General features: G+C 35.4%; 1 protein-coding gene across 2 annotated transcripts; it reads left to right on the forward strand.

Moving 5' to 3' along the window:
• The first annotated feature begins 266 nt into the window (after positions 1-266).
• Positions 267-8476, forward strand: LOC121239383 (serine/threonine-protein kinase GRIK1). Of its 2 annotated transcripts, none has more exons than XM_041136636.1 (12): positions 267-487; positions 635-1025; positions 1518-1592; positions 1691-1735; positions 2292-2366; positions 2809-2896; positions 3054-3178; positions 3893-3988; positions 7344-7410; positions 7518-7633; positions 7734-7812; positions 7990-8476. In XM_041136636.1, the coding sequence occupies exons 2-12, from the start codon at positions 699-701 to the stop codon at positions 8151-8153; spliced, it is 1257 nt and encodes a 418-aa protein (XP_040992570.1). In that variant the 5' UTR covers positions 267-487; positions 635-698; the 3' UTR covers positions 8154-8476. The 2 variants fall into 2 exon arrangements, with proteins under 2 accessions (XP_040992570.1, XP_040992571.1); XM_041136637.1 differs by having other exon boundaries at positions 685-1025.
• Positions 8477-12651: the final 4175 nt, after the last annotated feature.

Below are 12651 nucleotides of genomic sequence, written 5' to 3' on the forward strand. Positions count from 1 at the left end.
TTTGCTTAACTGGAGTTTTGAATTTTGTTCCCAAAGTTCGTTCCTTTGGTAGAAAACTTGGCTTTGAAGGCTTTGCAGGTAGGATTTTGAATCTTGATAATGTTCCGTTACATTTATGTTGAATTGATTTATCATTGTGTGCAGTGCCTATTGGTTCTGAAAGTCCTATGCAAGTTTTGTCCCTTATTTTTTCGACTAGTATTTGGGTTGACGTGTTTTTATTATTATCTTTATTACTATTTTTAATTTGGTTTGGATTTCTTAATTCTATTTTCCTTTTCTAAATGGAAAAGGTCAACGTACTGTTGGTGGAGGAGGGTGTGGTTTGAGCCTGCATTTGTTGTTATAAATTGAAGATGCCGAGATGCTGGCTCTGAATCGTAACGGGTTCACCAATATGAGCCGTTTTTTTCATTTGGCTGAATGGCATCCGTTAGGATAGCAAAGCTGATTTGGGTTTGGAGCCCTCTCCTCCTCCTGTAAACAGGTTTGCAGTCTTTCTTCTAAGTGGCGCGATGTATATTTCTGCCGTGAAAACAGTTTAAAGATACTAAAAATCTAGCTGGAGGTTTTCTTGCAATTGAGTCCTGGAATATGAGATTTTGTTATTTTTTGGGTGTGCCTTTTTATACAGGTGTTGGGATAAATTCCTTCAGTTGCTGATAATTAAAATAACTACATCAGGGTTCGAGTTTCTCATGTTAAGTAAGAATAAGATTATTGCGAGAATGATAGGCTGCTGCGGTTGCTTTGGCTTTGGTTTTAGCAGAAGGCCTAAACGAGAACTGAGGCCAACTTCTGGCTTCAATAATCACCATTCCTTGGATTTGTTATTGGATGAAGATATTGAAGATGATGATGAGTGTTCATACAATGGTGATGTTACAGATACCGCTCGTGAAGATGATGCTGTGTTGCACAGTCGTGCCAATCGTTCTGAAGAGATTTTAAGGTTCAGGGAACAGAATGGAATGATTTGCAGGCAACATCCTGTCAAGGAAACTCAAAAGATTTTCCGCACAGAGGTATATATTTGAGTCTAATTTGCATGATGCAAGCCTTATCCTATTACTTCTAGCAACTATACAAGTGTTCTTTATATGGGCCCCATGCTGTCATTGAAGTGCTAGTTTCTAAAGAGCTGTATTTCATCAAGAAGGCCTCACCTATATTCTAACAGTTTCCCAGTAAGGTTTTAACAGCATACTGTCATTGAAGGGTTTTATGTTTTCATTGTCATGGCATTAATTGTGACTTTCATGTGTGCTAGAAACTCTCTCCATCACTCTTGTTTTATAATGGGGTTAAAGTGCGAGATTGAGATGCTAGTTTATTTTAATATTGGTTAGCTTATGGATATATGTTTTTTTGATAAGTTGGTTAGCTTATGGATATGTGCGTGGGCATATTCATGCTCGTGTTGTATTTGGTTTTACATGCAGAAATAGCTGTTCCTCACTTTGGCACTTTCCGCTTTTATCAAAATTTATTTTTAAAAGCTTTTAGTGCATTTTCAGGATGAAAATGGCAATAAGATGGTCAATGAGTATGTTCGTGAGTATAAAATTGGTGCTGGTAGCTATGGGAAAGTGGTGAGCATAATTTCGATTGCATTGTTTTACCTCTCTCAAGAAGTTTCTTCTTAGCATATCCTGTTGTTTCCTTAGCATTTTCCTGTCATGTGCAACAGGTTTTATATCGGAGCAGCGTGGATGGGAAGCATTATGCAATTAAGGTCTTTTTTTCTTGCTTGAATAAGTTTCTTCTCCAGTCTTCTTTTGTCTCAATTTAGTAATGTGCATCTTATTATTGTAAAAGGCAGCGTTCTGTGAATATTCTGGCTATTTGGATTTATTTGGGCTCATCCATCTGTCCTCGTATCTCTGTATTTATCCCCATTTGGAAAAGTATTTAAAACAGTTCGGAGTAATACCAGATGAGTGCTTTTTATAAAATTACTTTTCTTTGTTTAAAGTAATATGAGGTGTAATCCGTGTATACTTCCTTTGTACTTGGAGAAATGATATATACAAGCCCCAAATGCACAAGTCTCGCACAAACCCTTTATAAAAAAGTGGACCCCACTATGGAAAAGTGTGAAAAACTCAATTTTTCTTGATGGGACCCACATATTTACAAAAGGCTTGTACAAGGCTGTTACATTTGGGGCTTGTGTCTAGCATTACTCTTGTACTTGGGCTCTGCCTCTTTTCAATCAATAAAACTTTATTCTTGCTTATCAAAAAGAGGTTTCACTTTTAAATTTTGTTAGCATAATTTTGGAATGGCAGGCATTTCACAAGTCTCATTTATTAAAGCTACGAGTTGCACCCTCAGAGACTGCCATGACTGATGTGCTTCGCGAGGTATCTGCTGCTCACTTTCTTTGATTTTGTGATTTATCCTATTCTGGATTAGGAAATTTGCATAGTTTTGCTGTCATCTTGGTCAATTCTCTAGTTTCGTACCACTTTCACATCCATCTACTTGTTCATATCTTGAGGTTGTGCAGGATCATTATACTCATACCTATTATTAGATTTCTATACCTTAGACTGCTTAAGGTTCTTGATGCTATTTCTAGTTATAGCATATCTAGCGTTGTGAGTTATTTTTCTTGAACAAACAAATTTTAACAAGCCATGCTACAAGAGCATAATGCCCTGTTATATTTGGTTTTCTAAAAAAAGAATTTTTTTTTTTCGTCAGGTAAATGAGTGACTGATTACATAAATTGATCTGATTTTTTTTTTTTTTTGTAAGCGTTAGAATTATTAGAGAATACCCGACTTATATTTTTCCTTGCAGGTTCTTATCATGAAAATGTTGGATCATCCTAATATAGTCAATCTCATTGAGGTGATTGATGACCCAAGCACAGATCATTTTTATATGGGTATGCATTTGCCACTTGTTTTTTTCTTTCCTTAATTTCACTTGAAAAATGAATGTTCTCTATTTTGTGATATTTACTTTTCATGAAAATATGAACATTTGAAGAACTTGGTTAGCATTTTGCTTGACTGTAAGAGTTTTTTTTTTTTTTTGTTCAGTTCTTGAGTTTGTGGAAGGCAAATGGGTTTGCGAGGGTTCAGGTCCACCAGATGGCTTAGGAGAGATCACAGCAAGAAAGTACATGCGGGATGTAGTTTCAGGGCTCATGTACCTCCATGCTCATGTATGATCTTGAAAGTCTATTTTTTACCTTGATTTTGAGAGTTGGATGATATGTCTACTGTGCTAATTAGTTGGTTTGGTTTGATAATCTTATACACTTGGGCTTTGGTTCCCTCATCTCATCATATCATCCATTTAACAATGTCTTGTGCCTGAGTCAAGTGATTGCTTGGACTAATATTATTTATTTCCAAAATAAATGTCTGGCCGAATCTTCCAGTTTTCCTAAGATCTGATATTATTGTTTTATGACGATACATGATTATCTTTTGTAGTGGCCCAGAGCAAGTTGCTCCTATCATCCATTGTTATTTCTGTAGATTTTCCCATCTTAAAACTCGCCTCTGAAATTGTGAAAACATTATTTCTGCTTTTCTAAATCAGTATGGGAGTTCCTCAATTCTCTTTGGGTGATTAGTTTACATATTAACAAATGAATTTGGTAAAATCGCAGTTTACTTCAATATTTTGGCAAAAATGTACATCTTGACACTTTGATGATAGTTATGTGCATTGAATACATGACAATATTTGAACTGTGGAATACTTGAGCAAAAATGAGAAAGTGGGGAGCTTAAAGAAGAAAAAAGGAAAAGGGGAATTGGAGCATTCAAGACAAGTTATATGATTTTCTTACACAATTTTTCTTTCGTCAGTGAAATTGATTGGCTTTGGCGTCATGATTAATCTGATTATGTTCCCTTTTAAAATGCAGAATATTGTGCATGGCGATATTAAACCTGATAATTTGCTAGTTACTCGTGATGGTATAGTTAAGATAGGTGATTTCAGTGTCAGCCAGGTGTTTGAGGTAATGAAACTGCTTCACCTTTAGACTGATTCAGATTACTTAATGATTTGGCGTGAATTATCTTGTGATATTGATTTGTTGATGATTTGCATGATGGTAGAATACAAAAAAGTGATTCATCCCTCCCCAAACCTCACTTTAGCTCTTCTTCTGTGGTTGTACATCTTGTATGTGGGCATTTGTGAGAGAATGGACAAAAGTATTAGCCAAAGAATAGTTACTCCATTAGAAATCAGTGATGATTCTTTCCTCCATTACACACACATTTTTACTTCTTTACAATCAACACGTGGATGTAGTTTAGCTTTTGACATCTGCAATATTTCTAGAATTATCAAAGATTTCTTTCTATTACTGATGGATAAGGTCAATTTAGATGCCTTATATTTATTTTCCATGATACTATAGCAAATGTGATATTACTTATAAAAACAAGAAGACAATATAACAGATTACAAGTGAAGTGCATCCTGCCAAATGACACCTAGCTTTTTCTACATACCTTCCCAAATTGGCTTTGCCTCAAACGGAGCTCCCAAAAAATGCCTTGGCTTTATTATCTTTGACTACAACTGGGTGGTGAAGACAATGTGGTGGAGAATATTGAAGAGAGAGGTGTTTTAAGTGAACTCCCTTTCATTTTAATCCTTCAATACCACATGACAACATTTTATTTCCACGGAGGACCATTTGGAGGAGCAAGGCCCTAACAAGCGCCGCCTTCTTTAAATGAATGGCTGGCTGTGGAAGGTTTTTTGGAACTCCCCAAGGTAAGCCCAAGCCATGTTTGGGCTCGTACCCTAAAAGAACTAGTCAATCATTTTAAAGAGTTGAAACTTCTCCCTCCCAAACAATGTGGGAACTCAAACACCACCTATATTCATCACTCATATGGGGTATCACAATCTCCCTTCCTTAAATTCTCGATTTCCTTGTTGGGCCATTCCATTGTAGGGTGCATGCTTAAGTCTCACATTTTTGGTTGAAATTGGCTCTAATATCATTTGTAATTTCCCAAGGGATGTCTAAACAGCATTTGGGCCCCTACTCCAAAAGGATTAGTCAATAGTTCAATTGGAGTCCGATTGGAATCATTATAAAGAGCAAAAACTTTTCCATCCCATGTAATGTGGGATCCCATACACCGCTTAATACTCACCATTCAGTATGGGGTATCGCATCCTTACTTCAGATAACTTTAGAAAATGTCATGTCATGGTAGTAGAATGGTGTTGCATGTGTAAGAGGGATGGAGAATCAATGGATCATTTTCTACTGCACTGTGATGTAGCCAACACTCTTTGGTACGCTGTTCTTAGGTAGATCTTTTAGCATGTTGGAGTGGGTGGTTTGAAAGTCAGCATTGTGAGACCTTGTGGAAGATGATTCGGCTTCCTTGATGTAGTGTATCTGGAGGAAAGAAATGACCATAGTTTCGAAGACACCACAGCTTTCTTACTTATTATGCTTTACTATTGAGTGTCTGCTAACCTATGAACTGCTAGCTTTACTTCTTAGGATTTCCTTACTTCTTTTTTTTTTTCTTTTCTTGCACTGGGTTTATTTGTTGCATGCCCCCCCTTGTAGTTCAACCATGTCTTGTCTTCTTCCATTGATCATTAATAAAACTCATATTTTGTAACAAAAGAAAAGGTTCTGTTCACTCGCTAGTCTAAAATGAATTCCGAAAGCAAAATTTACTGTCATGGAAAGGAGATATTGATGTATCAATAAAATATAGAAAATTTTAGAGACTGGAGTGCTTGGGTTATTGGATAATAGAGTTAACTGAGGACTACAACTTGGGGAAGGAAACTTGTTGCAAGCAGGAGTCATGGGGCTGGATGTTCAAGCTGTGCTGGTTACTTGTAATTTGATCTCAGTTCAGTAAGAGGAATCAGCAGCCTGAACTTGTAGGCATGGTCTGTGGGTTAAAACCACAACTGGAAATATAAACCAATTCATTGGCGCCTATACTTCAGAATGTTACAAGGTCAAGCTTAAGCAGTCAACTTTCATCAAAATGAATTGCAAACAGAGAAGTGGGGGTGGCGGCAGCAAGAAGAGCTTATTTTTCTTTTAAAAGAAGAGAGGCTTAGCTGAGAGAGACAACTTCGATCAGTTGCTACAGTTCCAAATATGGTAATTGCTGCAGTAGAAATCAATTGAAGGTAATGGAATGTGATTGTCGCCACCAAGGACTGTGGGTTCTCAACTGCTGTGTGTCATGATTTTGCCAAACAAATATTTTGGGTGAAGTATCAATTACATGGAAGTAGCTTAGAGATGGATGTTTTGTCGGAGAAATGGTTTTTTTTTTTGGATTGGCACTGGATGTCCAGGAACAACGTCCCCCGACTAATCCCGGGGCTACACAGGCCCTTGGCAAGGATATTCTTGCAAGTGTACCTCGGGTAATTTAAGGAAAAATTCTCCCAGTTCAATGGCCCCTAGAGATTGTTTGCACCCAAGGGGATTTGAATCTTAGAACTGGGGGGAGCATACCTCCAAGCCCAAGGCCTTTATCACTTGAGCCAACCTCTAGGGGTTTATGCCGGAGAAATGGTTACATGAGCAAAGATAGGATGAGGAGTGAACATAAAATATGGGGAGTGACATCAATTAATATGGGAGTGACATTAATTGAGGGACATATGAGGGAAAGTTACTTGAGATGGTTTGCTTTCTGCTGTGAAGACTGTCTGCATTTATGTAAAAAAAGAGAGACTTGATCCAACTAAGGTGGAAAATATTAAGTTGAGACGAGAGAAGATTTGGATAGAATTCATAAGAATATAACTTGATTATTAAAGAAGAATCTCAGCTCAGTTGAGCCCAATTTGTTGGGATTTAAGCTTTGGTTGGATTGATTTGAGCCTAATTGTGTTCAATTTATTGAAAGTATTTGACAGTGCTTGCTTATGCTGTTCTTTTGGGTTGATGCTGAAGATGGCTTGTCCACGTCAAGATATAGTGTATAAAATGTTTGGCCTTTGCTAAAGTTGTCGCTTTCATATACTTCCTATGTACTTGACCTATTACTCATTATAAAATGGCTTCTAAAACTTGTGCTTAAAATGATGTTGTGGGAACAGTGTTGTTGTGCTGTATTTATAAATTTAGTCATAATCTTTCATATTTAGCTCCTTTTGGGAGCCAGAGTTGCTGTTATTGCTCTTTATTGAGTAGTAGTTTTACTTTGTGATCTCAAAAAAATTAGCATTTGACATGCTTTTAGCAACAGAAGCACCTGCATTATAGTCCAAACCACATCATTTCTGGTAGTATACTATGTTGGTTACATAAAGAACTAACAATATTTCTCACCTCCTTTTCGTGTTAATTTCATTTATAGGATGACAATGATGAGCTTCGTCGGTCCCCTGGGACTCCTGTTTTCACTGCCCCTGAGTGCTGTCTTGGTTAGGGTTCTCTCTCGTGCTAGAAATACACTTTTAAGTGGCACTGGAGTTAATGGACGGGATGTATTTACTATGTCTTTCGTTTTTTTATCCCCCCTGATTAACAGGTCTAACCTATCACGGCAAAGCTGCAGACACGTGGGCTGTGGGAGTAACTTTGTACTGTATGATTCTGGGACATTATCCATTTCTTGGGGAGACACTGCAGGATACTTATGAGAAGGTGCACAAATCCACATCTATATTTCTTGTTACTTACTCTGGTTTTCTGCTCCATAGGCCTTATGTTCGGTAGAATTGTCTATTGGTCTTTACTTCTGCAGATTGTTAATAGCCCCTTGGTTCTCCCTGATGACATGAACCCCCGGCTGAAGAACTTGCTGGAAGGACTTCTTTGCAAAGGTTAGTGTCCTCACCAACAATTTGTTTTTCTCCCAACCATGATGCCTTAATGGTTCCTGGATTTCATCATACGATTTCCTATATATTCGTTGTCTTCTCATGCGTTGGTGTCTATGTGCATGGTCTGGTGTGCTCTTGGGGCCTCTGCAATTGAGCTTAAGACATTTTATTTTGCAGAACCAAACATGAGATTGACATTGGAGGCTGTTGCGGAGCACACCTGGATTATTGGGGAAGATGGGCCAATTCCTCAGCATTTATGTTGGTGCAAGCGAAAGAGCCTGCAGAGGGAAGAATCTAATGGGAGCAATGATGATACTCAAATAATTCCTACCGACTAAATTGTTTTCTCACGTTATGTATAGTAGAAAAGTAAGTTTTTTCCCCTTTTTGTTTGTTTTTTTTTTTTTGATTCAGCAATCTGATTTGCAAGGAGGTAAATCAGGACACTGAGTTCCGGAAACCAACCTTTTTGAAGTGCATTGAAATATATGTCCAAGAAGTGAGTTGGTGATTAGGATTATTGAGTTGGAAATGATAGTCTGTAGAGATTCAGTACTTTGTGGAGTTGGGGATTTTATCATGATTTAAAAGAGAAGCATGTATTGTGTCAGTCCTGAATCTAAAACATTGTTTATCTGATTGAGAAACAGTAATTTGTTCCCTTTGTGCTTTGCCTTCCATCCCTTCCCATTGTTAAGTTTGGCTTACGTGCAAGTGCGATCACTTCCAAGCCACTCTTCTCATGATCCTGTTTTGGTAGGGTGAGCATTCAGGTAAGAAATCTTATTCATCATCATTTTTATCATCTTCTCAAGATGTGGGCATCAAATGATTTCATTTGCCCATAAGTGGAATATAACAAATAGTCTTCAATCTCTCAATTTCAATATCATGTGATCGGATGGTGGGAGGATGAAAAAAAGGGATGGTATCATCATTTCTCATTGGGTAATGACCTTCTGCCCAAATGTTGAATATTGGATAGCCTAGGGTTTGCTAATTGCATCCAGCATGGACTTTTGTTTACTCTTTTTGTTTTTTGGGTGGGAACTGGACTTGACCATCTTTTTAGGTTTTTATCAACAGTATCACCTAATTAAATCTAATATGTTTTAGTGAGATAATTGCAATTCCATACTAGTGTTCATGAAGGAGGATTATTCGTTTGGTTAATTTCTCTATAAATATCGTTTATTGCCTTATTGGTATATTGGGTTGTAGTGGTTGTTCATTTATTCATAATATTATTAAGAACCGATTTTAATTATTTTTTTTTATGAATCTTATGCATATTTTACAGAAAAACTTACATGTGTTGCATCCTTTATTATCAGAATAAAAAGGGTATGCCTTGATCATCGCAAATATTAATTCCCAATTCAAATCTACCCTTCCCAAGACTAATTTAATTTAGACCTTGATTGCAAATGACTATCAAATGCATCCCTTTATCTTGGACACCTCTTTTTTTTTTTTAAATGAACTTTAGTTATTGCCAAAGAAATATTACAAATAGCATAACGATCTTGTATTCTTAGTAGCCTTCAACTCCCTTTATTTTAAAAAAAAAAAAAAATGCTCAACACGTTTTTTATGAACGTTTCTTATTCTTGCATTTTAATTAGGGACATTCTTATAAAAACAATTCATATTTCATAGATTTTACGTAATAATTCTGAATATGAAGTGCAAATTCAAATTGTTGTCTAAATATTAGAATTTCCAATACTATTCGCTCAATCATGTCATATACTTAATATTAGTATTGTGATATCAATAGAGTGATGATACATCTACAACCCTTTCACATATTTTTTATATGGGCTTTTCTACACCTCATCCTACACCAAACACCACACATGTTTTAATTTTTTTTTTATTTCTACTAAACTAATTGAGTTCTTCTATTCATTATCCATATATTACACATTTGGTAAGGGAAAAAAGAATCATATGTGGTGTTTGGTGTAAGGATAGATGAGTAGAGTTTTTCTTTTCATATATGACAATTATGTATAATTGAAAAACTTGAATCTATAAAAAAATTAATGTTTTTTCACGAGGTATTTACTATCATATTGATTGATTGAAAAAGAGTTATAAAAAAATTATAGGTATATCCTTATTTATTGTGATTCCAATCAATACTATATATTCCTTTTATGCTATCACGTATTCATATTAGGACTGTTTTGGTCGACTTAAAAGAATCACATAAATTTCTCTTCACTAATGCTAAAATCTCAAGATTTCACTCTTTACGGATCCATTTAATTATGAAAGAAAAACGCTGAGTTCAGTCGAGTAAGGTAAGCGTTGCGTAAGCGGCTACTGATGTGGCAAACATGACCAAACGCATTGTTTTGAATTGTTTTTCATTCTTCCAAACTTTCCCTCATCCTCATTTCTCTGCGACTTTTCAACCAAATTTATTTCCCTCTCTGTGATTTTTCTTTCCAAACGAGAAGTTTTCATTTTCTCCATTAGCATTAAACGAAACCAATTACTGAAGAACACTATCCTAAGGCTGCTGAGAAAAAAACAAGTAAATATGACCATGAACTTCGCACAATGGTAATTATTACACTCATTGAAGTGAATGTTTTTTTTTTTTTTTTTAAATTTCCAAAGGGAACCCAATTGTTCATTTTCTTAAATTCTCAAGAACCAAGCAAGAAGTTCTTCCTTTTTACCTTTTCTAGGATTGTAAATAGGTGTCTTGGACTCCCGTGTTCTCTTGGAAAACTTTAGTGGTTTCGAAGAAGGTTTGTGACTCTCAGCTACAGGGAGACTCACACAGAGAGGGAGCAGGTGCGCCATTGTTGATCCAACTACCATGTCTAGTTGTCTCCAAGAGAAAGAAGACAAAGACCCATCGTGATTTCTTACCCGTTTGTTTAAAGACGACGACGTTGAAGACTAAATGCAGAAGAAGACGATGACGTTTACCCCATGCGAGTGAACTCAGCATTTTTTCCAGTTTTTTTTCCACTTTCTTTCAACAATCAAAGCAAGCACAATGTAAAAGTTTTTTCCACTCCAACCCAAAGCTCATAATATTTCAAAAGAAAAAAAAAAAACTTGAAGAAGAAGCTAAAATAGCATCTTTCCCACATTTCTTGTTCTTGATTTTTTTTTTTTAATTGACGTGGCAATTGCCACGTTGGGCCGATTGCCCACCGTTTGCAAGGGCCGTCTGCCCCTAGTAGAATTGAAATAGATATGTAAAGTTTGTCCAGATTAGGCTGAAAAAAAAAATCAAAAAATCAGTGAACTAGATTGAACCGGTTTTGTTTGGTACCGGTTCTTCTTTAGCAAAACCGGTTGAAAGCTGATCCAGTTCTGGATTTAATTTTTAGAATACTGGTCTGAACTAAATTGGACCGGTACATATATATTGTTTTTTTATTTTTTTGTATTATATAAAAATATTTTTATATTGTATATAATTTTTTATATTATATTATATTATATTATATATTATATGCTAAATTGCTAATTAATATAACATTTGATATAACATAAAATTAATCTTATAAATCTTAATATAACATATAAATTTTAATTTTATAACATAAAATTAATATACCATTAATATAACATAAAATGAGAGGTATGGGTAAATCACTAGCTAAAGTTTTGTTGAAGTATGAATTTGTTTATCCGTAAAATCGGAAAAACTGGACTGGACTTGACGGAAATCAAAAAAATTGAAAGTTTCGATTTCGGTAGTGAATTGGTCCGGTATCGGTTCTTAATTTTTCAAAACTGGTATATACCGATTCAGTTCTAAAATATATTCAAAACTGGACCAGCTACACTCATAATCTAGACGGTTAAAAACAAAGGATCAAATGGTGCAATGATGTAAATAGAAGAGGTAAACTTGAAGCGATGCTTCCCATATATTAGAGCACGTGCACCTGCCTCAGAGGATAGCACCTCACCAGAACCTTCCAGAATAAAATCCCAACAGAATGCAAGCATTCATTCTGACCAATAGGATTACTTTAGCATATTCTAGAGAATGTAGTGATATCCTATAAATACTTAATAGTACTCAGCCGTGCGTAAGAAATATGGTTGAAAAGTCTATAATTCATTCTCTGTGTACATTCTGTTTTGATGAATTCTAGTTAAAGAATTTTATCGAATATGTTGTGTGCACTGGCTTTTACTCTCTGTTTTAGTTTATTCAACACCATATAAACACCATTTCCGTCCATTTCTCGCACCGGCTGACCTTTTTTGCTTTTTCTTCCGCCCACACTCTCCCTTTCTCACATCGTCCTTGTCATTTCTTTTTCATATGAAAAAGCACACCATATCTATAAAAAATATTGTATATAATAGAATCTTCAACGACCTACCTAAAGGTATTTAATGTATATGTTTGTAATTTACTCTCAGTTATGTTTTTTTTTTTTTTTTTGTTATGATAACTTTATATATTTTATACTTGTATTGTATAATATTTTGCATTCTTTTCAACATATTTTAATTTAGATTTTCTCTAGGTATGATTGAGTGAGATGAATAAGGATTGCACACAATTGAATAAAATATCAACTGAACAGGAGTTATGGAGCATTGAATTTAGAGTAGTACAGATGTGGGATTCAATAAATATAACAAATGAGCATGAACTTTTTAACCTCGACTTGATACTAACATATATTAATGTAAGTTGTTTTTAATAATTTATTTTTTACATTTAGACCCTTCTTAATTTTAACTAATATATTTTTAAATTTCTATTTTAATTAAAACTCTAATCATACATAGTGTTGTACATAATTCGATTCGGACGGGCAAAATCGACCGGACCAGATCGGA

Source organism: Juglans microcarpa x Juglans regia, chromosome 7D (genome assembly GCF_004785595.1).
Source record: "Juglans microcarpa x Juglans regia isolate MS1-56 chromosome 7D, Jm3101_v1.0, whole genome shotgun sequence".
Classification (NCBI taxonomy): domain Eukaryota; kingdom Viridiplantae; phylum Streptophyta; class Magnoliopsida; order Fagales; family Juglandaceae; genus Juglans; species Juglans microcarpa x Juglans regia.